This window comes from Manis javanica, chromosome 13, assembly GCF_040802235.1.
Source record: "Manis javanica isolate MJ-LG chromosome 13, MJ_LKY, whole genome shotgun sequence".
NCBI classification, from domain to species: domain Eukaryota; kingdom Metazoa; phylum Chordata; class Mammalia; order Pholidota; family Manidae; genus Manis; species Manis javanica.
This window is the reverse complement of record NC_133168.1, coordinates 37064944-37090570: the sequence shown is the minus strand read 5'-3', so window position 1 is coordinate 37090570 and position 25627 is coordinate 37064944. Positions and strand designations below refer to the sequence as shown.

Genomic DNA, 25627 nt, shown 5'->3' with positions numbered 1-25627 from the left:
TAATGTCTATAGACTGTGTAGGGATGTCCCCTCTTTTATTTCTGATAATTAGCAATCTGTGTTCTCTTTTTTTTCTTAGCTTGGCTAAAGGTTTACTGATTTTATTGTTCTTTTCATAGAAGCAGTTTTGGTTTCATTGGTTTTTCTCTGTTAATGTTCTGTTTTCAATTTCATTGATTTATGCTCTGATTTTTATTATTTCTATTCTTTTGTTTACCTTGAATTTAATTTGTTCTTTTACTAGTTTCATGAAGTGGAAGCTTAGCAGATTGATCTTTCTTTTCTCCTAATACGTGCATTCAGTGTTATAGATTTCTAAACAGTGCTTTCACTGCAATTCACAAATTTTAAGTTGTATTATAATTTTCATTTAGTTCAAAATGTTTTTTAATTTCCCCAGAGATTTCTTTGATGCATTGTTATTTAGGCATTTTAATGTTCAATCGAGGCATTTAATTTAGTCATTTAGTGGTGGATCTCTTAAGTGTTTTGGGATTTTCCAGCCATCTTCCTGTTTGATTTCTAGTTTAATTTCTGTGTGGTCTGAGAGCAGATGTTTAATTTATATTCCTTTAATTTCTTAAGGTTCAATGGCCTCAAATATAATTAGTCTGTTTTGGTGAATGTTTTATGTAAACTTGAGCAGAATGTGCATTATTGTTGGATGTAGTTCTGTAAGGGTGTTGATTATATCCAGCTGATTGATGACACTGTTAGTTCAACTAAATCCTCACTTTTTTCTGCCTGCTGGATCTTTCCATTTCTAAGAAGTGTTAAAAATTTTCTAACTGTATAATAGCAGACTTAACTGTTTCTCCTTGTAATTCAGTCAGTTTTTGTATCATGTATTTTGACACCCTGTGGTTAGGCACATAACACATTAAAGATTGTTATGTCTTCTTGTAGTATTGAACTTTTTAACATTACATAATGTTACATTTTATCCCTGATAACATTTCTTGTTCTGAATTCTGCTCCTTCTGAAATAATATAGCTAGCTACTCATGCTTTTTAAAAACTTAGTGTGTACATACATCTTTTTCCATACTTGTACTTTTAATCTGTATGTGTACTTATATTTAAGGTGGGTTTCTTATAGATAGCTCATTGGCAGGTCTTGTTTTTTGACCTACTCTGAAATCTTTAATGGATGCATTTAGATTACTCATGTTTAAAGTGATTATTCTTATAGTTGGATTAGTATCTATCATATCTGTCACTATTTCTATTTATTGCCCTTATTCTTCATTCCTTTTTGTTGTTGTCTCTTTTTCTTCTTTTGATGGCTTTAATTGAGTATTTTATATTATTTAATTTTCTCCCTCTTGGAAAAGACAGTTCATGCATGCAGTCTTTTGACTCTCACTTGGCTGTGTAAGAATAGGCCTGGAACGCTCCCCTCATGTGGAAATTTCTTTCTGTTTCAGACAGTAATTTGTACTCCTTTGTTCTGCCTTAGCGAATGTGTCTTAAGTCACCTACATAACCTTACTGGTCTGTCTCTCTTGCAGGAAGGGGATGAAATCCTTTATTAAGGAATAAGAGAGATGTGTGCATCAGCTGCTAGGAGGGAACCACTGGCCGTGGCCCACTGATACTGAAGTTGATCTTGCTTTATGTCTTCCCTATGTCTTTCTGTATATTTACTATGAATAAATTGCTTTCCATAACCTGGTTGTATAACCTGGTTGATAACTTGGTTAAAATGGTGCCTTCCAGTTTTCTCCACTCTAGAGTTGCTAACTTTCACTTTTCATATTTGTTAGAAGCAAGTTACTAGGCCTATTAAGGAAGGAGAATTAAGCTCCACCACCTGGAGGAGGGACTATCTGCATGTATATTTTTAAATTCTTGTTTCTGACCGATATCATTTTCCTTCTCTCCAAAGAACTTCCTTAAATATTTCTTGCAAGGCAGGTGTACTGGCAACAAATCTCATTTTTTTGTTTGAAATTTTTTTTTATTTTCACCTTCACTTTTGAAGACTACAGAATTCAGAATTCTAGGTTGGTGGGGGCTTTTGCCCTCTGGAAACTTTAAATATTCACTCCCTTCTCTTACTGCTTACATGGTTCCCAAGAAGTTGGATGTAATTCTTATCTTTGCTCCCCTGTACATGAAGTGTTTTTTTCCTCTTCCTTCAAGATTTTTTATCTTTGATTTTCTACAGTTTGAATATGACATTCTTTGTAGTTTTTTGTCATTTATGCTATTTGGTGTTTTCTCAGCTTCCTAAACATTAATTTGGGGAAATTTGCAGTCATTATAGCTTCAAATACTACTTTTGTTCCTTTCTTCTTTCTCCTAGTATTCCCATTACATGTATGTCACAACTTTCCCACAGTTTTTGTATATTTTCTTCTTCTTCTATTTTTTTTTAGTCTTTTTCCTCTTTACATTTCCTCTTGTCATCCTTCAGCTCAAGCCCAGAGATTCTTTCCTTAGCCACGTCTAACCTGCTAATGAGCCCAAGTGGCTTTTTTTATGCCTAGCATTTTTCTTTTTTTATTTTATGATGTCACTTATATTACTTTAGCAGAGTATTTTTGCTTTGTAGAACGCTTGTATTTGTATTCCATAAAAATATAAGAGCAATCAATTTCATTATCATCAAATAAAAGTAAAAACTAGGTTACTTTCTAACATTACTCCGAAGTGGCATTTAGGGACTTAGTTGTAGGCTGGGATGCTGACACCATGACAAACCAAAATGTAGGGTTGGAACTGGTTTTGTTTGGGTTTTCTTTTCACTACCTGATGTTCACGAATTAAATTCTGGAAATGGTCCAATGTACGGCAGGTTCTCTTTGGATTCTACCATGCGTTTACTCCTTGGGTTGGGTGTTGGAGGGTGAGGCACATTTTGCAGGACCTATGTCAATTACCTAGTAGTCTTCAAGGTCCAAGACTTCATTGTCTCCTTATTGGTATTCCGTTCCCTGGAAGTGTGCTTAGTATTGAAAGATACCTCTAATTCCGCCAAATCCTTTCACAAACTGGGATCCTTCTTATGATTTATCTGTGCCAATTTTCAGTGTAGCACTATATTTTTTATAGTTGTTAACAAACCATTCCAGCCAGGGTATGTTCTCAATTAGCTGATATTCCTGTCCTGTCTGTGAAATTTGATTTTTCTTTTGTCCTGAAGTTAGAAAATTTTCTTCTTTTCTTGCTTGATAATGAAGAACATATTTCATTATATCCAGATTTTCACGAACTATTAATAATCCTCTACAGCTTTCATTCCTAGAGCCTTTAGTGTGTCTTCACCTCCAAGATAGTACTTGTCTGTGTCCTGGCTGATTTCATGAAAATCTTGTTGAAATATTTCTTTTAAGTGAATTTCACCTTAGAGAGGACAGCAGTAGATAACCCATTAGCTTGGTTTCCATTTTCTTCACCACTGGATATATCAACTAATTTAAATAATTTGATTACAACCTCTGATCAAACATACCAGATTTGCTCACAGTTTGAAAGTTGGTTGACTTAGCTAAAATGAGATCAGTTACATTCAGTTTGTTGGGAAAATAAGCAGCTGCACAGCAGTCTTGGCTACTTTCTGAACATAGTTACTCTGCCTCTAAACCAGGCCTTACGTATGTGTAGATTGCTCAGTGCTTTCATTCTGCACATCTGGGTCCTTCTTTGTAACCAGTGTTGGCCAGGACTTGGTCTTGCAGAGGTACCACTTCTGCCCTAGGCAGGCTGCACTGATGTGCCTGCAGGGCTAGTTGATGGATGCAGATTTTCTACCTCCTGCACCCAACTGAACAGTATGATTGTAATTCTCAACTTTTTGCTAAATGTTTGAAATCTGCACCTCACCACTTAGTTTGGAAGGTGCTGATCTTTAACTCCTGAAGTCCATATCTAAACTGGCCCCTACTTACCATTTTTATCTTCCTTGTTTTGACTACAGATTTGAATGCGTATTATTAACATTTTCTTTTATTGAAGTGGCAAGAGGTTTGTACTTATTGCTCAGTCTTTCATCCTGACCCCATAAGTAAAAAAATAGCTTTAAATCTAACTACCAAGAACTTTAATTTATTTAATAAGGTTAGTGGTTAGTAGACAATCTTTGTCTTGGGGTGAAAAATCTAAGTTTTGAAAGTAAAACTAATGGAATTATATTTCTAACATAGACTGTGATCAACCACTATATGACTGCCCTATGTGTGGGCTCATCTGTACAAATTACCATATTCTCCAGGAACATGTTGACTTGCATTTGGAAGAAAGCAGCTTTGGACAAGGTATGTTTGTATGTGTTTTTTTTTTTTTTTTTAGTCATTGTGTGGTTTATTCTTTATTTTATTTTATTTTGATATCATTAATCCACAATTACATGAAGAACATTATGTTTACTAGGCTCCCCCCTTCACCAAGTCCCCACCACATACCCCTTCACAGTCACTGTCCATCTGTGTAGTAAGATGCTGTAAAATCACTACTTGTCTTCTCTGTGTTGCACAGCCCTCCACGTGCCCCCCATGCACTATACATGCCAATTGTAATACCCTCTTTCTTTTTCCCCGCCCTTATCCCTTCCTTCCCACCCATCCTCCCCAGTCCCTTTCCCTTTGGTAACTGTTAGTCCATTCTTGGGTTCTGTGATTCTGCTGCTGTTTTGTTCCTTCAGTTTTCCTTTTTCTTATACTCCACATATGAGTGAAATCATTTGGTACTTGTCTTTCTCTGCCTGGCTTATTTCACTGAGCATAACACCCTCTAGCTCCATCCATGTTGTTGTGAATGGTAGGATCTGTTTTTTTCTTATGGCTGAGTAATATTCCTTTGTGTATATGTACCACATCTTCTTTATCCATTCATCTACTTATGGACATTTAGGTTGCTTCCATTTCTTGGCTATTGTAAATAGTGCAGCGATAAACATAGGGGTGCATCTGTCATTTTCAAACTGGAGTGCTGCATTCTTAGAGTAAATTCCTAGAAGTGGAATTCCTGGGTAAAATGGCATTTCTATTTTGAGCATTTTGATGCACCTCCATACTGCTTTCCACAATGGTTGAACTAATTTACATTCCCACCAGCAGTGTAGGAGGGTTCCCCTTTCTCCACAACCTCGCCAACATTTGTTGTTGTTTGTCTTTTCGATGATGGCAGTCCTTACTGGTGTGAGGTGATATCTCATTGTGGTTTTAATTTGCATTTCTCTGATGATTAGTGATGTGGAGCATCTTTTCATGTGCCTGTTGGCCATCTGGATTTCTTCTTTAGAGAATTGTCTATTCAGCTCCTCTGCCCATTTTTTAATTGGATTATTTGCTTTTTGTTTGTTGAGGTGTGTGAGCTATTTATATATTTTGGATGTCAATCCTTTATCACACCTGTCATTTATGAATATATTCTCCCATACTATAGGATACCTTTTTGTTCTATTGATGGTATCCTTTGCTGTACAGAAGCTTTTTAGTCCCACTTGTTCATTTTTGCCTTTGTTTCCCTTGCCCGGGGAGATATGTTCATGAAGAAGTCACTCATGTTTATGTCCATGAGATTTTTGCCTATGTTTTTTTCTAAGAGTTTTATGGTTTCATGACTTACATTCAGGTCTTTGATCCATTTCGAATTTACTTTTGTTTATGGGGTTAGACAATGATCGAGTTTCATTCTCTTACATGTAGCTGTCCAGTTTTGCCAGCACCATCTGTTGAAGAGACTGTCATTTCCCCATAGTATGTCCATGGCCCCTTTATTGAATACTAGTTGACCATATATGTTTGGGTTAATGTTTGGAGTCTCTGTTCTGTTCCACGGGTCTGTGGCTCTGTTCTTGTGCCAGTACCAAATTGTCTTGATTACTGTGGCTTTGTAGTAGAGCTTGAAGTTGGGGAGTGAGATCCTCCCCCACTTTATTCTTCCTTGTCAGGATTGCTTTAGCTATTCGGGGTCTTTGATGTTTCCATATGAATTTTTGAACTATTTGTTCCAGTTCATTGAAGAATGCTGTTGGTAGTTTGATAGGATTGCATCGAATCTGTATATTGCTTTGGGCAGGATGGCCATTTTGATGATATTAAATCTTCCTATCCAGGAGCATGGGATGAGTTTCCATTTGTTAGTGACCTCTTTAATTTCTCTTAAGAGTGTCTTGTAGTTTTCAGGGTATAGGTCTTTCACTTCCTTGGTTAGGTTTATTCCTAGGTATTTTATTCTTTTTGATGCTATTGTGAATGGAATCGTTTTCCTGATTTCTCTTTCTATTAGTTCATTGTTAGTGTATAGGAAAGCCACAGATTTCTGTGTGTTAATTTTGTATCCTGCAACTTTGCTGAATTCCGATATTAGCTCTAGTAGTTTCAGAGTGGATTCTTTAGGGTTTTTTATGTACAATATCATGTCATCTGGAAATAGTAACAGTTTAACTTCTTTACTGATCTGGATTCCTTGTATTTCTTTGTTTTATCTAATTGCCGTAGCTAGGACCTCCAGTACTATGTTGAATAACAGTGGGGAGAGTGGGCTTCCCTGTCTTGTTCCTGATCGCAGAGGTAAAGCTTTCAGCTTCTCGCTGTTCAGTATGATGTTGGCTGTGGGTTTATAATATATGGCCTTTATTATCTTGAGGTACTTGCCCTCTATACCCATTTGTTGAGAGTTTTTATCATGAATGGATGTTGAATTTTGTCGAATGCTTTTTCAGCATCTATGGAGATCATCATGTGGTTTTTGTCCTTTTTGTTGATGTGGTGGATGATGTTGATGGATTTTCGAATATTGTACCATCCTTGCAACCCTGGGATGAATCCCACTTGGTCATGGTGTATGATCCTCTTGATGTATTTTTGAATTCGTTTTGCTAATATTTTGTTGAGTATTTTTGCATCTACGTTCATCAGGGATATTGGTCTGTAGTATTCTTTTTTGGTGGGGTTTTTGTTTGGTTTTTGTATTAGGGTGATGTTGGCTTCATAGAATGAGTGTGGGAGTATTCCCTCCTCTTCTATTTTTTGGAAAACTTTAAGGGGAATGGGTATTATGTCTTCTCTGTATGTCTGATAGAATTCCGAGGTAAATCCATCTGGCCCAGGGGTTTTGTTTTTGGGTAGTTTTTTGATTACTGATTCAATTTCATTGCTGGTAATTGGTCTGTGTAGATTTTCTGTTTCTTTCTGGGTCAGTCTTAGAAGGTTGTATTTTTCTAGGAAGTTGTCCATTTCTCCTAGGTTTTCCAGCTTGTTGGCATATAGGTTTTCATAGTATTCTCTAATAATCTTTGTATTTCTATGGGGTCCGCTGTGATTTTTCCTTTCTCGTTTCTGATTCTGTTGATGTGTGTTGACTCTCTTTTTCTCTTAATAAGTCTGGCTAGAGACTTATCTATTTTGTTTATTTTCTCGAAGAACCAGCTCTTGGTTTCATTGATTTTTTCTGTTTTATTCTTCTCAATTTTATTTATTTCTTCTCTGATCTTTATTATGTCCCTCCGTCTGCTGACCTTAGGCCTAATTTGTTCTTCTTTTTCCTATTTTGATAATTGTGACATTAGACTATTCATTTGGGATTGTTCTTCCTTCATTAAATATGCCTGGATTGCTATATACTTTCCTCTTAAGACTGCTTTTGCTGCATCCCACAGAAGTTGGGGCTTTGTGTTGTTGTTGTCATGTTTCCATATATTGCTGGATCTCCATTTTAATTTGGTCATTGATCCATTGATTATTTAGGAGCATGTTGTTAAGCCTTCATGTGTTTGTGAGCCTTTTTGCTTTCTTTGTACAATTTATTTCTAGTTTTATACCTTTGTGGTCTGAAAAGTTGGTTGGTAGGATTTCAATCTTCTGGAATTTACTGAGGCTCTTTTTGTGGCCTAGTGTGTGTTCTATTCTGGAGAATGTTCCATGTGCACTTGAGAAGAATGTGTATCCTGTTGCTTTTGGATGTAGAGTTCTATAGATTTCTATTAGGTCCATCTGTTCTACTCTGTTGTTCAGTGCCTGTGTGTCCTTACTTATTTTCTGTCTGGTGGATCTGTCCTTTGGAGTGAGTGGTGTGTTAAAGTCTCCCAAAATGAATGCATTGCATTCTATTTCCTCCTTTAATTTTGTTAGTTTTTGTTTCACATATATTGGTCGTCCTGTATTGGGTGCATATATGCTTATAATGGTTATATCCTCTTGTTGGACTGAGCCCTTTATCATTATGTAATGTCCATCTTTATCTCTTGTTACTTTCTTTGTTTTGAAGTCTGTTTTGTCTGATGCTAGCTAGTATTGCAACACCTACTTTTTTCTCTCTGTTGTTTGCATGAAATATCTTTCTCCATCCCTTGACTTTTAATCTCTGCATGTGTTTGGGTTTGAGGTGAGTCTCTTGTAAGCAGCATATTCTTGCTTTTTTTATCCATTCTGTTACTCTGTGTGTTTTGATTGGTGCATTCAGTCCATTTACATTTAGGGTGATTATTGAAAGATATGTACTTATTGCCATTGCAGGCTTTAGATTCGTGGTTACCAAAGGTTCAAGGGTAGCTTCTTTACTACCTTACTGTCTAACTTAAGTCTCTTATTGGGCTATTATAAACACAGTCTGATGATTATTTCTTTCCCTTCTTATTCCTCCTCCTCTATTCTTCATATGTTGGGTGTTTTGTTCTGTGCTCCTTTTAGGAGTGCTCCCATCTAGAGCAGTCCCTCTAAAACACCCTGTAGAAGTCGTTTGTGGGAGCCAAATTCCCTCAACTTTTGCTTGTCTGGGAATTGTTTAATCCCTCCTTCATATTTTAATGATAATCGTGCTGGGTACAGTATCCTTGGTTCAAGCCCTTCTGTTTCATTGCATTAAATATATCATGCCATTCTCTTCTAGCCTGTAAGGTTTCTGTTGAGAAGTCTGATGATAGCCTGATGGGTTTTCCTTTGTAGGTGACTTTTTTCCTCTCTCTGGCTGCCTTTAATACTCTGTCCTTGTCCTTCATCTTTGCCATTTTTATTATTATGTGTCTTGGTGTGGTCCTCTTTGGGTCCTGTCTCTTGGGAGTTCTGTGTGCCTCCATAGTCTGAGCAACTATTCCCTCCCTCAGTTTGGGGAAGTTCTCAGCAATTATTTCTTCAAAGACACTTTCTATCCCTTTTTCTCTTTCTTCTTCTTCTGGTACCCCTATAATGCGGATATTGTCCTTTTGGATTGATCACCCAGTTCTCTTAGTATTGTTTCATTCCTGGAGATCCTTTTATCTCTCTCTGTGTCACCTTCTATGCGTTTCTATTTTCTGGTTTCTAGTCTATCAGTGGCCTCTTGCATCTTATCCATTCTGTTTATAAATCCTTCTGGAGTTTGTTTCACTTCTGTAATCTCCCTCTGGACGTCTGTAATCTCCCTCCGGTCGTCATCCCTTAGCTCTTGCATATTTCTCTGCAGCTCTGTCAGCATGTTTATGATTTTTATTTTGAATTCTTTTTCAGGGAGACTGGTTAGTTCTGTCTCTGCAGATCCTCTCTCAGGTGTTGTCTGAACTATCTGGGACTGGGCTAAATTTTTTTGCCTTTTCATGGTGATAGCGGTGGCTGTAGGCAGGTTGCGGGTATGTCAGCTGGGAGAAGAAAGTCCTTTCCTGCTTGCTGGATGCCTTGCCCTTCTCCGCTGCCTGTATCAGTTACCCGCACTCCTGGAACAGCCACCGGGTTAGTCCCCTAAGCTGCTGTGGGCGGGGTCTCTGTCAGAGCAGCGCAGAGCCCTGCGGGGAGTGGCAGGCATGCCAGGTGTGCTCCTCCGTGATAGCGGTGCACCTGCTGGGCAGCTGTGTCCCAGCAGCGGCCTTTGGGTCTGGCCCGGGCAGCTGTGCATTGGGTTGGGATTCCGGTCGGCCGCTGGGAGCGCGCCTGCTCCCTCTGGCTTTGCTGCAGGTGCGTGCGGGGCTCTCCCACGCAGGCCTCTACCAGGCTCCTCTGGCTCCACTGCCGCCGGTGCACGCAAGCTGCACCTGGGATGTTCGGTCGCCGCCGCTGTGGGCTCGCACAGCCTCTCCTGGTCCCCCCTGGTGCCGTTGGTGCACGTGATCTGCTCCCAGTCCCTTCCGGCGCCACTGCCCCCCGGCACGCACTGCCACTCTCCCTCTACTGGGCTGGTGTGTCGGGATCCGCACCATTTGGAGGAACGACTGGCAGGCTGTTTAGTGCCGTGAGGGGCTTCAGAGCTGCGCTGCCTCCCCGGGGTTTAGGGTGCCTAAGGGTCCCCAGGATTTCCAGCTGCTGGCTGAGTGTGCCGGGATGACTTTGTCCAGCTATGGGGTCCTTGTCTCTTTAAGACTTGCAGAAAGCACTTGCTTTTCTTTTGTCTTGGGAGCGCCGGTTGCGGGGACCTGCCCACTGGTTTTGCTTTTCTGTTTCTCTAATATCCAGCACCCTGTGCACCTTGTGTCTGCGCTCTGGGTGCGGATTTCTAGAGCTGGTTGTTTAGCAGTCCTGGGCTTTCACTCCCTCCCTGTTCTGACTCCTTTCTTCCTGCTGGGTTCTGGGGTGGGGGGGCATTTGGGTCCCGCCTGGCCACGGCTTGTATCTTACCCCCTTCGTGTGATGTTGAGTTCTCACAGATGTAGATGTATCCTGGCTGTTGTACTGCATCCACTGGTGTCTCTTTTAGGAATAGTTGTATTTATTGTATTTTCATAAATATATATGTTTTAGGGAGGAGATTTCCTCTGAACTACTCACGCTGCCATCTTCCCCTCAATCTGTTTGTATGTTTAAAAATAAGAATGTTAGATTTAATTTCTGCTTTCTAGACACATATTTAATTGTTAGAATAGTAATATAGAGAAAAGCATACTGGTTAAAAATAAATCTCTCTTAAAACCCTTTAAAGAATTCTAATCTAGCTTCATCTTTATTTAGAAGTTGTTGCACAGAAAAGTTGTAAAACTGTTCTGATGAACAGATAAAATAGGGGTGTGCATCCAGGGTTTTGCACCAAAGCATAATTTTATAGAAGACTATGAAATACTATGCAGTTAAAAAATCTGTTTGATTTGTAAGTTAAGGCCATTCTTTCAGCAGCTACAAATAACTGAATTTAATATCTGGTCAGCAAAAATTGATGTGCTAAGAGGCTGCCGTATGGCACATACAATTTTAAAAAAGACTGTGAGCTGGGTGACTTAAAAATTTTTCAAGTACATTTCCAGCTGCTTGCCCAGCTTCTTTTATTACCACTTACAAATTTTATAGGTGACTCTATAAAACCTTTCCTCTGTCCCCTATCTCTTTAATAATGGCATTAAGTAATCATTATTGCCTATGTGAGTTTCACCATCCCACTGAAACAAGATACAAAATAGACACTAAGAGAAACCAATTGCGTTCTACTGGATTTAAGTTTCTTCAGGTACATTGATACCTCCTGTTAATGCAGGGGTCTTTAGTGTCCAGTATCAATAATCCTAATACCAGTCAGGGATTTCTAGGAACCAAAGTACTTGCTCATTAAGCCTAAGCCCACAATGAGAATTACTGGAACAAACATGGAATGGTCACTCACTGTCTGGTGGTTCTATAGTAAATGCTATGGAAGAAAAATCCTCTGGAGCTGAATGTCTGAGAATTCTTTGTTTATGATAGGCTTTGTATGGTTACATAGAGTATTCTGTAAACCTACTATGGATATGAAAGAAAGATATGTTCTGAGTGAATCACTGTAGGTGGCCTCAGAAGTAAAAATCAATTGTGAATTATTGCATATTTCCAACAGCAGAAGTGGGGACCAAATAGGACTATGTGAGGCTGAGAGATTTGCAAGGAAAGCAATAATCTTCAAATACATAGTTAAACCATCAAATTGGGAAGTTAAGAAGACAAGATGCTGGCCAGAGCCACTCATTAATGGATCTGCTGGACACTGCATAGAGAGGAAATAGGGCAAGATGTTGCAGAGTTGTGCTGTTTGTTTTGGGTCAGCCTGTAATTAAGTTATGATCTAATACTTTGCAAATATATATTTTAATGTTATTGGCCCACCCTTCACACAAATTTCTTTTAAAAACCAGTCTGCCTTATTTGTGATAATAAGGAATACCAATGAAAGGTTGTTATTTAATTTCTCTTAAGTTCTGATTTCTTTAGTAGATAATAATACCTAATTTCCCAAGATTGTTAGGAAGATCAAATTAGATAATTAATGAAAAATACTTGTCACAGCCTAAACATAAATGTTCAGTGAATATCAATGATTTAAATGGGGGTTGTACTCTTAAAGAAGCCCTTAATGTTCTGCTAGGTTTGCACTTAAGTGTTTCCACGACATAGGAGTCATTAATAAATAGCAAAATCATAGCATTTATTCCATTTTTTAATGTAGTATAGTTGATATACAATATTGCATTGGTTTCAAGTATACAACATAGTGATTTGACAATGATATATATTATTGACTACTCACCCCAAGTAGTGTAGTTGCTATATATCAATATAGAATGATGTTACAGAACTATTGACTATATTCTCTATGCTTTGCTTTCATTCCTGTGACTAACTTATATTATTGTTGAGATTTTGTGCCTCTTTATCCCCTTCACCTATTTCACCCACTCCCTCCCCCATGATAACCATAGTCACTTCTCAATATCTATGCTCATTTAATTAACATATAAGTAAACTATGATTTCAGTAATTATTTTATTCTACACATTAAAAATATCTAATAGGCATGGATAGAGTCCAGTGTTCTAGAGATCTAGAATTGGCTCACCAGCTTCAACAAGAAGAAGACAGAAAGAGGAGATCTGAAGAATCAAGACAAGAAGTGGAAGAATTTCAGAAGCTTCAGGTACAAAGATTAAAAATAATTATAATAGTTTGGTAGGGTTATTTCTCAAATATGCTGTCAAGACTTTTAGCCTATTATTTTTGTTCTTGTTATTATGCAAAATGTTGTTTTACATATATATTTTATAGTTCAAAGTAGTCAACATTTATAAGTACTTATTCTGATCATGTACTGGGGCAAGTACTTGATAAATAACATCTCAAAATCTTTACTACTAGTCCATGAGAAGTTATTTTAGACTTTTATTTTTTAACAGATGAAGAAATGGAGACAAAGAGTGTGTAATTAGCTTAACTTGCTCAGTATCTGGCAATATTATGTGGTAAAGCCTGGATTCAAATCTGTGTTAAATTGTTTGGGCAAATTAGGAAACCAAGACTCAGAATTTGAGTGCTTATATAGATACTTAATAGCGAAACTTAAAATTAATGTCTTCTGTCTGAGTCTTAAGTTATTTCAGTGATTGCAATTCTGGAATTCAGAAAGAACCATTTGTAATGGAAAATACTGTTTGATGATATTTGAGACTTACCTATCTTAAGTGGGTATTTGTTGAACTAAACTGGGAGCATCTGTTATATTTTACTGCATTTAAATTTTTAATAAGTTTTTCTACTTTTTCAATACGAATTTATTGTGGCCCATATTGTCATCCATACTAATAATGCTCAGAGTTTTTAAATGTCCTTCTTCTATGTGCTAATGTAATAATATATGATAGAAAGGGTTTATGATCAAATAGGTTTGAAAGTGTTCCATTTAACAGGTTTGTATACTTCAGGACTCATCAAAGCCTTTAATATATTAATATGCATTGTATATATCATGATTTTCTGACTTATTTGGCTTCTGACTTTTTTCTCAGACTTTTTTTCTAGGTAGCCATGTATGAGAATATTTAATTCTCCCTTTGGATGATCTAATTTAGGCTTTCTCATTGGTGATTTACGTATTTGCAAAATATTTCCCACCAGGATTCAGAAGAGAAAAAGTTAGTTTTTTCCTAAGTCTTCTTTGCTTTATGTAATCTTGAACATTATCCATACAAAAAGTTTCCAGCATTTAAGAGATTTTGTTATGTAACTTTGCAATTTCATTGTTTAGATCTCAGAAACCTTTTCCCTAGAGGCTGTCTTATACATATGAGTTGAGATATTCTGTCCAGTGTGCAAAAACATAGTTCATTTACTAAGTAGGCCTTTGTAGGCTAGCTTGGAAACTAAATAACAAGTACCAACAAGTTTTCTTGAAAAAATCAATAGGATGTCCAGAACTCATCTGCCATTCACAGTATTTTTAGTGGGAAGGTAGGAATCTCTACATTCCCTACTCCAAGGAAAGCAGGTCTCTTGCCACAGTGGTTTTTATAGAGAAAAAGGGTATTATTAACAAAGGTATTTTTGTGTGATTTTTCTTAAAAAATCTTAAAAGTTGATTTGTATTGAAGTCTATAAGCCAGAATATTTCAAAGTAAGTTTCCAAGTAAAGTTGTGTTAAGTTTACATCCTCACTGAGTTAAGGAATATAAAATTAAGTCATTCATGTTTATGTTCAATAGAGACAATATGGTTTAGATAATTCTGGAGGGTATAAACAACAGCAGCTACAAAATATGGAGATAGAAGTAAATAGAGGAAGAATGCATCCATCTGAATTTCACAGAAGAAAGGCTGATATGATGGAATCACTAGCTATTGGTATTGATGATGGAAAGACAAAAACTTCTGGTGAGTATTTAAATATCAAAATCATGGTTTTGATATTTCATACATCACTGAAGCTATAATTAGAACTACTTGGATTTTGATGACTTTTCATAATTCATAGTTTACATAGTTTTAGGTGACACTGTTTTCAAATAATTTTTTTAAATGGGTTGTTTTGAAACTTCTGAACTTCTATTTTTACAGTAAATAATTCACTTTTATGTTATTTTAATTTACTTGGTACTTGAAAATGAACCTTTAGGAAAGTTTTAATTGAGTTCTTCCTGTGTTCTAGATGAGTGCTGTCTAATAACAATGTAAGTGAGCCAAATGCATAATTTAAATTCCTAGCAGTCACGTTAGAAAAAGAAGGAAATTAATTTTGATTAATTCAGGTGAAATTAACCTTAATATATTAAGCCCAGTATGTTCATAATAATATTTCAAGGTATAATCAATATTAAAAACTATTAATGACTTACTTTGCAATCTTGGTACATTCTTCAAAATCTAATGTGTATTTTATACTTCACAGAGCATCTCAGTTTGGACCAGCTGTATTTCAGGTACCCAATAGCTACATGAAGATGGTTGCTACCATATTGTTCAGTACAGTTTTAGACGCTAAGGCCTTTATATGTATTGAATCATTTAACTATTGTTAAACAAACATTCTCTTAGGTAGTTCCATTTTTCTGGATGAGGCAGTTGTGACTTAGGTTAAATTACTTTCCCAAGGTAAAGCTGCATAGCCAGTTATTCACAGTCAGGTCTGCCATGCTGCAAAGACTGTGCTTTTTCCCTAATATTATTGAAATTATGTTTTAATCCATCAGCATAGTAAAAAAAATTTATACGGAAATAGCTTTGTTCCTACAACCCAACTTTTTTGAATCTTAAAGCTTTAGAACCTTTCATATGTATTTTAAACCCCTTTTATATACCTTTCTGATTCTAATTGCTCCTCCTCCACAGTAGGAATCATTATCCTGAATTTGGTATTTATCAACCTTATATATGTTTTACTACTTTTGTCATATATGTAGGTTTCCATAAACAGTACATAGTATTTTATGTATTTAAACTACAGTTGACCCTTGAACAATGTGGACATTAGGGGTGCTGATCCCCCAACACAGGTGAAAATTCACATATGACTTTTGGCTCTCCAAAAACTGAACTACTAATAGCCTACTGCTGACCAGAGGCCTTGCCAATAACATAAACAATCGATTAACACATAATTTGTATGTTACATGTAGTATATACTGTATTCTTACAGTATACTTTGTTAAAGAAAATGTTGCTGAGAAAGTTCATAAGGAAGAGAAAGTACATTAACAGTACTGTACAGTATTAATTGAAAAGTTTGCATATAAGTGGATCTGCACAGTTCAAACCCATGTTGTTGAAAGTTCACCTGTGTATTCAAATTGGTATACAATACATATGCTCTAGTTTGGTTTGCTTGAATATTTTGATTCTTACAGTATTTCCTTATATGAATTATAAACAACTTATTTACCTATTTGCATGTTAACAGACATTTAGTTGTTTCTATTTTTTACTCCTACAGATTATAAACAGGTCTCCTTTAAGAGTTTCTCTAGTATTGCATCCAGAACTGGAAATGCTAGGTTAAAGGGCATATACATCTTTAACTTTGTTAAGGTTATTGCGGAATTGTTTTCCAAAATGGTCATAATCTACTGCATCAGTATTCTCAATCACACTTTGTACGGTGCCACTTTCTAATCTTTCCCATTAAATAGGGCATAAGATGATGCAGGCCTTAATTTGCATTTCCCTGGTTACTCCTGAGTTAGTTTCTTCAGTAAACAATCTGTTGCTTTCCCTTGTCCATATTCTACTGGGTTCTCTCTCTTTTCTTGGTTTGTGGGAGTTCTTTAGGTATTCAGAACTCTAATTCTTTGTTGATTATTCAAGATGCAAATATCTTCTTCAGGTCTATAATTTGCCTTTAAATTTTCTGTGTCTTTGATTAGACAGTTTTAAATTTGAATATAATAATCAAATTTCTCAGTCTTTTCCTTTATTTGTATCCTAAGTGTCTTTAAGAAGCTCCCCTATTTTTGAGGTCATGAACATATTTATATTCCTTTATATTTTCTTTTAATATTTATATTTTGCTTTTGCTTCTTATATTTTGACTTTTAGTCCACTTGAAATGTGTGTGTGTGTGTGTGTGTGTGTGTGTGTGTGTGTGTGTGTGAGTGTGAGAGAGGTGGGGGGGAGAAAGAGAAAACTATGAATCTAATTTTTCCCCTTATTTGTAACAATAACAATACTTATAAGTTCTTATTGCTTATTTATCTTGGTACCATTTAGTGACTCTGTACTTTCCCTATATATGTGTATCCATATGTCATATATTTTCATATATCCATAGGTTTCTTTATGAAATCTGTGTTTATACTTTTTCAAGAGTCTGTATGTAAAAAGTTTTCTATGTGGCATAGTATATCCCAACAGATGTGTAATGTGACTCATTAAGGTATACAGGAAGAAAATAATTAGAACTCTTTTTGTTGTTAATTTATGTCATCCTTCAATTTCTATTTGTGCATATGTTTCAGAGTTACTACAGAATACAGTATGTATATATAATTTAAAATAAATTTATCTCTAAAAGATTAAAGAACACTGCCCTATAATACACGATGTCCTTTTAATAAATACTGCTTTGAAATTTATAAGTGAATGATTCGTGGCAAAGACTTTTATTTTTTATTAATTCTGCAAATGTTAATTGAAGCAGTGTGTGACTTAAAGACTCTTTTTGTTATAATGTTAACAATAGAATATAATTTAACAAGATAGATGCATCTTGGAAAATATAAAGAGATTTAGGTACTAAGGAATAAAAAGCTTTCTTTTGAGGAAATTTTTCCTTAAAGCAGTTACATGATGTGGGTGCTAGGACACTGTCACCTAGACAGTGAGGCACTATAATCTCATTACTAACTATGCCAAAGTATATTAGAATGTACATTACTTTCTTCTCTGTTTTTCTTGGGTGTTTCCCATCTCATTTTTAAAGGTCTCTCTCAAGTCTTGATTTCTTCATCAAAGTTTATGATACTGAATTCCACATTTATTTTATCTGAATTTCTAGATTATCCATCCCATGTTACAACATTTAGTACTCAGTTATATAGCATTTTAATTTTTCTTTTTCTTGATTGTAAGTCTTATCTTTCTAAGTTCCTTCGAAATAGTTGTAATGATCTGTATTTCTATCCTTCGTGGTGCTAGGCACAGCTGCAGCTCTTGATTCATTTAATCATTTTGATTTATTGACTCTTACTAACTTCTTAAAGACAAAACCCCATTTTCCTATAGATACGCTTCATTCAAGTGAAAAGCATTTAGTGATTGTCTTTTTGGTGCCATTTGCTATATGAGAAATTATAGGCTATCCAGATAAGACATTCCTGCCCATAAGCTTTGCAGAGTCTGTAAAATAAGTAAAGTGCCCCCAACTGTAGTCATCTTCCTTGACAGGGTATGGCTAGGATCTAGGAGGCACAACAAGTAAATGTAGTGAGTGTTTAAAGAAAGGCCTTTTGTTTATGGCTTTAGAATCAGGAAAAGGATTATAAAGACAGGAGCATTTGATCCTTGGAGTATCTGTAGGATTTCAAAACAAGAGGAGTATACTACAAGGAGGAAAAGGACAGAGTCGGATGTACCCTGTGCTAACACCTTGTTTATCTATGTTATAGCACTTACTATATAGTCCAGGCCTGTGAGATTTCAAGGAATATTGTCATACTGGTCTTTTGTATCCTCAGTGATTAGCATAGTACTAGATATATAAAAATGCTTAGCAAATATGGTAATGGAATGAAAACTCCCTGGGGAAAATCATGTTTAATATGTTCAGTTAGGCCACAGGCAAATTATAGTAAGAAGAGTGGTTTGAAATAAAGGTAAGTTAGAGGCTAGCTTCTTTGGGCTTCATATGTCTTGCATTAAAACTATTTTATAAGTGATAGGAAACTACTGAAGTTTTAAAATTAGGAGCAAATTTGTTAGGATTGAGCTTCAGAGATGGTGATGTCCAGCAGTGTGTATAATAAAGCAGAGAGTCAAGAAGAACAGTCATTCAACCGTGTACTTTTATGGCCCTGCAGATGAAATATAGAAACAGTGTTAATTCAGTGTAATGACAGTATGCTAGTGGTAGGAAACTTGCATAGTAATAACAAGGAGCACAAGAGCTGAGGGTATATCAGTAAAAAGAAAAAGAAGATGAAATTGGTAGAAATTGGATATGGCACTTGAGAGAGAGATAGGTATTAAAAATGTTTTGAGACAGCTATAGAAAGATAATAACTAATCCTTCTAAATCCCATAACCCTCTTTTCAACTTTAGGAATTATTGAAGCACTTCATAGGTATTACCAGAATGCTACCACAGATGTGAGGCATGTGTGGCTTTCTACAGTGGTGGATCACTTTCATTCATCTTATGGTGACAAAGGTTGGGGTTGTGGTTACAGAAATTTCCAAATGCTGCTTTCGTCGTTACTACAAAATGATGCTTATGTTGATTGCTTGAAAGGTATGTGAAATACAATACTTTGAACTTGTCATCTGATAAATACATATGATATGCAGTTAATTAATATATAGTAGGTACAATTAATAGCTTTAATGTGGAAGTATTTTAGTGGATATTTACATTAAAAACCTGTATTCCTGTTGGAGAGAGAAAGAGGATACAATAGATGCCAGGAATAACTCTAAAAAAACTGTTGTATATTCCTGTAGAAAATATGATACACTGTTCAGTGATATTTAGTTACTCTCATGTAACGTATTTGCTTGTATAATTTTAGGTATGTCAGTACCTTGCATTCCAAAAATTCAATCTATGATTGAAGATGCATGGAAGGAAGGCTTTGATCCTCAGGGTGCCTCTCAACTTAATAACAGGTTACAGGGAACAAAGGCCTGGATTGGAGCATGTGAAGTATACACACTTCTGACCTCCCTAAGGGTAAAGTATGTACCTGAAAATCCAAGTTATTGTTATTGTCACATCTGGGAGGCTTTTGTTGTTGTTGGTGGTGTTTTTATGAAAGAGTTAGTTAAAAAATAAAATTTAAATAGCACTGAAAGGCTTGTAATGAAAATTAGCAGCTCATTCCTTATCTCATGCTCCTCTCTGGTCTCAGGTTCTGTTTCTCAGAGGGAGCTGTCACTTCCATTGTTTCTGAATAATATGTTTTCATGTCTTTTTCTTGGTTTATTGTTTTAGACATTGTTGCAATATATAAGGGGATATATTTCCTTCTATCTCTTAACTTTCTCACTTTTAATCCTTTTAATATGGTTAGCTCTCAGTTTTTAAGTTAAAGTCAGAGTTTACATCATGACTATGAAAATACCATTCATCACTGATTTTATTTCCTTTCTGGAAAGCTTTTTAACATTTTCCTTGAGTTATGAAATCCCTTTCCTTTTACCTGTAACTATTTGCATAATGGTCTCAAGTTTTCCTAAACACTACGTCTATAACATAATCTGAGGCACTCATTCTTGGACACTTCCTTGAAGCCGCTTGTCCTCTTTACTCCAGTCTGGATTATTTGTCTTGTAGATCTGCTCCATAACTATAATCATATGGTCAAATAGGAGAGAGATGTAACATGGGGGTATATATGGGTTTTTCTATGATCTTTACAGGTATTCTTTTCTTGTCTGTTGTTGGAATTTGTGAGAGCTGACAGGAAGAACATTCAGGATGTTTTTGATACATGCAAATGCTGTTAAGAAATTAAAGTTAGAAGTTGGCTTCTAATTGATCACTGTGTTACAGACTTTTCTAAATCTGTATCTCAGCTTTTAAAATGTAGATGACTTTTAAAAATAAAGTATACTTCTGATTTACTATTCATGGAGATTTTAATATGCCAGAAAATGTTCATGACCTTTAGATCAGTAGTCAACCTTATTATGAAGGTATTTTTATCTTAAAAAATGATTTTCATTGAGGTACATACAGTAAGATACACAAATTGTAGTATATAGTTCAATGAATTTTGACATGTGTATATAGTCATGTAATCATAACCTACCCATATCAAGATACCCACAATCTCACCAATAATTCCCCCTGACCTATTTAAACAGTTATTTCCTCATAAAATGACAGTTTTTGAGATAAATAACAAAATTTGTATTAATATTCTTTTTAGGAAAGTAATGATATAAAATTCTAAACTTAGAAATTTTTGTATCTGATAACTCCATTGGTGAAAATAGTTTTAAAAATATCTCTAAATCCATTTTGTCAACTTTTTATAGGTGCCATATTGTTGATTTTCATAAGTCAACTGGTCCTTTGGGTACACACCCCCGCTTATTTGAATGGATATTGAACTATTACTCTTCAGAGATGGAAGGGAGTCCAAAAGTAGTGTGTACCTCTAAACCTCCTATCTATCTTCAACACCAAGGTTGGTATAAGTCAAAGATAGTAAGTGTAATTAATTTATAAGACAATACCTTTATAAGGCAACTAATTGACTTTTGCTTTAGAATAGGTTAAGATTCTGATAATGGGGAGGAGGGGAGAATTGTGACATTAGTCTGTCTGATTTTCAGAGCTACATTGTCATTAAAATATATTCCTGGGTAATGAAGTATGATAGCCCTGGCATCTTCATGTCTGCCTGGTTCTTACTTTGTTTATTGTTCATCCCTACTTTTTTCAGGTCTTTACCTATATGTCACTTCAGTGAGGTCTTCCCTGACCACCTTATTTAAAATTTCATCTTGTTATCCTAATCCCCCACCCCTGGCATTGTCAGTCTCTTGTCCCTGCTTTATTTTTCTTTATCTAACATAATATATACTTCATTTACTTACCTTGTTTATCGAGTACTTCTTCCTATTATAATATAAGCTCCATCAAGGCAGGAATGTTTGTTTTGTTTGCTTGTTTTGTTTGTATCACTAACTGCTTGGAAGAGTGCTTGGCAAATGAATGCTTATATTGAATGGATGATTTGGATTGACAGGAATAAGGAGAAGTAAATGTTATGAATTTCATTGTTTAGGAATACCAGCTATAAATGTTAAGCCTTCCACTGAAATTCTATTATATAAAAATTTACTTTTGTTTATCTTTTGGAACCATAAGAATTTTTATTTTGTGGTACATAAATTTCAAATCCTTTCATTTGAAATAATTTAAATAAGAAGGATCAAGGCATTAGGGAAAGAAAAATTAGTAAAATATATGGCATAGTAGATGTAGAATTTTTATGTGAAGCTTTTAGAAACTAAAATTGAAAAAGAAAACTAAGGGTTAAGAAGTAGAACTAAAACTATTGCGTTTTGTGAGTGAGAATTCAGATACTTACATGTCAGAGGGAATGACTATTTATATTCTAAACACAGTGCACAAACACTATATACAGAAAGTTTATTGGTTTATTGTGGGTATATATATGTAATAACATTTGTATAGCTATAGATATGACACACACACACACACACACACACACACACACACACACATTATAGCTGTTATTTTATTTTTGTTAGGTCATAGTCGAACAGTTGTTGGAATTGAAGAGAGAAAAAACCGAACATTATGTTTACTAATATTTGATCCTGGATGTCCTTCTCGAGAAATGCAGAAACTATTAAAGCAAGACATGGAGGCTAGCAGTATCAAGCAACTTCGAAAGTTCGTGGGAAATTTAAAACATAAGCAATACCAGATAGTGGCAGTAGAGGGTGTTCTTTCTTCAGAGGAGAAAGTTGTAAGTATGTATTATATGAAGCTTGACCAAAGTGAATTTCAGAGTTAAAATTTTTTAGTTAAAAATTCAGTGATATCCTTTTGCATTTCTTTACAGCCATTCTATATCACAAAGATATTTTGTTTTTATGGCATTTAAATTTCTGGACTGGACATCTTTAAATTTCAAATGGTGTCTAATGACTTTCAAATACTTTATTCAGAGCTTCATAAAAATACTTAATCTTATAATATATAATTTAATTTTTAATGTCAGGTGAGTGGTGAAAAATGGTAACATATATGGTAAGAAAACCTGTAACTTAATCCAGGATACTTAACTCATATTTGTCTTATTATTGAATATGATTCTTGAGGTCCTCATTTATGTACCTGGGTCCTAGTTATGTACAGTTTTAGAATATAACTTCAGTTACAGTTGGCTTTTCATCTCTTGCAGTTGAGTGATGAGTGGTATATTATAGAAAAAATTCTAGGAATTGAAAACCTTCACATGTTATAAACTGAAGCTGTATGGTGGCATAGTGCCCAGAATCTGAAAGAAAAAAAATTCCCTAGTAGAGTACTTCTCATTGATTTGTTTCCTTCTAAAGTTAGAGAAAGGACCAAAGAAGAGCATTTATGGAGAATCACAGGATCATGGGGGAAAGGACAAAAATTGTTTGCAATGAGAGAAGTAGAGTCATCTTTATAGCTTCACAACTTGGTATATAAAGGCAAGAACTGCTTAAGAGAGATTTTTCAATTTAATTGCAATACATTAAAGGTTTCTTTGCAATGACTTAAATACCAAAATGGCATTAGTTTGTTTCACCCTAACATCAATTTGGCTGGATAAAGTTAGAGGTTAATTTTAATATTATAAAATACAAAGATGCTTGTTTATCAATATACAGATAACTTTTGAGAGCATATGGAGGATGTTAAATATTATCATGGAATCTCTATGAATTAGCTGTTTCTGGTTTTAGAAACTAAGACCTTTTTCTGTTTGGAGTCATGGAGAATAGCTGTGTCTTGGAACTTGGCTGACTGTAAAACAGTGCCATATAAAGAAGGAATAATACTGAGTATAATATATATGACTACAATTGTAATATTAATAAAAGTAAACCTTGTATAATGCTTACTTTGTCTTAGGTACTATCCTAAGCATTTTGTATATATTAACTAATTTAACCTACACATCCATTCTGTAAAGGTAGGCACTATTATAAGTCCATTTTAGAGATTAGTATGTCTAAGCTCAAAGAAGTTGTATTATTCCTCAAGTCACGCAACTACTAAGTAACAGTCCAGATTCCAACAGGCAATTTGCATTAAAAGCTCTGACCTATGTTGCTTCTGTGAGGATACAAAATTTCATAGTTTCATGTTTGCTAAGCTTTTGCATGAACAGTTTCACATTTATTATTGAAAAGATAGGATGTTATATTTTGAAAAATGAAAAATCTTACCAATATTAACATAACATTGGTTTTGCATGTTACTTTTAAGACTTTTAAAAAAATATATCTTCTTACAGTAATTATGGTGCATTGTATATTATAGCAATTCAGCAAATACTGATGTACTGCTTGATCTGTGTATCATCAGACAGAAATCTGCAGGTTTAAATAAGAGCAAAATAATAAGTTCAGCTTTATTTCATGTTTCTTATTATAATTCATTTTTTTAAATGTCTTTTCCCTTCTTAGTGAAAACAGTTTTAATTGTAGGAATTTCAGAATAAATTTGGTATTTGAAAGTATTCCAAAATGTATATATTTATAACTGAATTTTATGTTTTGTTCTTCATATTTACACTTAAATTAACTGCATTTTAATCATACAGCTGTTTTTAAAGGAGATTAGTTTTCAAAGAAATTTTTTTCATCCTAGCAACTGTCTTATAATTATCATAAGACATTTCTGCTCTAAGTATGTTTTGAATTTCTACTACTTCCAAACTATTCTAGATGTAGGAGCACTTAAGTGAAATGATTTATTTTAGAAAACACTTTCTAATGAAATTCAGTTAAATAATAAATACATATCTAGTTAATAGCCATGTTCCCTTCAATCCTTTTCACATTTTGGTATGCTGTGGTTAAATTACTGCATTCTTTGTTTTACACTGTGTAATTTTTGTACTCTTGATTTAACTTTGTTTTATCTTAGCTTGATATAATATGCCTTGGTTTGTAACTCAAATTGAGAAAATAGCACAGATGTTTAAATGTTTTTTAAAGTGACATTTATAAGGTGGTAATAGAGCAGATAATTTTCTTACAGGTTATCTGTTCATAGCCCTGTCTCTTTCTCTCTCTCCTCTGTTTTTCCTTGTTCTCTCTGACTTTAAGCCAGCCTTTTTTACTTTTAACTCATTCCATAACAAAGTGCTGTTTTCTTTTTACTTCTTTCTTTTTTGTCTTTATCTGGTAAAGAAAACTTTAATTTTTTTATGGCCTGGCTTTGAAAATGTTTAGTCTTAATTATCTAAGTTTGATGTTTCCTTAAGGAATTTTTATTGTCTTGGAAAAATTGCCAGGTTTTATTTTTTTATATTAGAATATAATATATATATTCTTATTATTTGACTTGTTGCTTAAAATTAACAATTCTAAAAAATTCTTTTTCAAGGCCAGGAGACAAGCATCTCAAGTCTTTACAGCCGAGAAGATTCCTTGAAGAATTAAGCATTTCAGTTATTGTGGAATCTTACTTTATTTTCCAAATTCAGGTATTAAACTCCATAATACAATTTATGAATTTGTGAATTCTCTAAATACTGAATTTATTATTTAATTCCTAAAATCTCTAAATTGTATCTTTAGTACTTCATTTTTTAGTAATTATTTCAATAAAATTCCTTATTTGCATAATGAGTTTTGTTAATTCCTGTCTTACTCATGTTTCAGAAACTGGTTTTGTATTATAGTCATATGTAGTATTACTGGGTTCTTCTGTTAGGTATTAGTATTTTTCATGTATTAATTAATCTTCAGAATAGTTCTATGAGACAGTACTATTATTAGCTCTGTCAGGAAGCTGAAGCTCTGGGAGATTAGTAATTTGCCCAAGAAAATTATCATAATCCAGTGTATGAACCTAGGCTGTTTTACTTCCAGGCTCTGACCATTATAGTATTCTGTTTTTTTCTGTTGTAAAACATAGAGTTGACCCTTTAATGACATGGGTTTAAACTGCACAAGTCCATTTATACAAAAAAAGTTTTTTTTCCAACAAATATTGGAAAATTTTTTGGAGATTTGTGACAATTTGAAAAAACATTTTCTTTTCTCTAGCTTTATTTATTATATGACTGCAGTATTTAATACACAAAATACGTGTT

The 25627-nt window shown here is 34.8% G+C and overlaps 1 protein-coding gene and 1 pseudogene across 7 annotated transcripts in view; one reads left to right on the top strand and one right to left on the bottom strand.

Moving 5' to 3' along the window:
* The window catches only part of ZUP1 (zinc finger containing ubiquitin peptidase 1), a 36606-nt gene that overhangs the window by 6445 nt on the left and 4534 nt on the right, over positions 1–25627 (top strand). For 3 of the 7 annotated variants that reach the window (XM_073219439.1, XM_073219440.1, XM_073219441.1), the window contains exons 3-10: positions 4149–4259; positions 12665–12786; positions 14345–14513; positions 18892–19080; positions 19358–19523; positions 20829–20980; positions 22074–22294; positions 24916–25157. In XM_073219439.1, coding sequence (XP_073075540.1) covers positions 4149–4259; positions 12665–12786; positions 14345–14513; positions 18892–19080; positions 19358–19523; positions 20829–20980; positions 22074–22294; positions 24916–24963 — 1178 coding nt within the window. In that variant the 3' untranslated portion in view covers positions 24964–25157. Of the gene's footprint in view, positions 1–4148; positions 4260–12664; positions 12787–14344; positions 14514–18891; positions 19081–19357; positions 19524–20828; positions 20981–22073; positions 22295–24915; positions 25158–25627 lie in introns of those variants that run through there. The other 4 variants (XR_012124170.1, XM_073219443.1, XM_036993207.2 and 1 more) reach the window with 4 other exon arrangements.
* Positions 1556–3896, bottom strand: LOC140845765 (eukaryotic peptide chain release factor subunit 1 pseudogene; annotated as a pseudogene).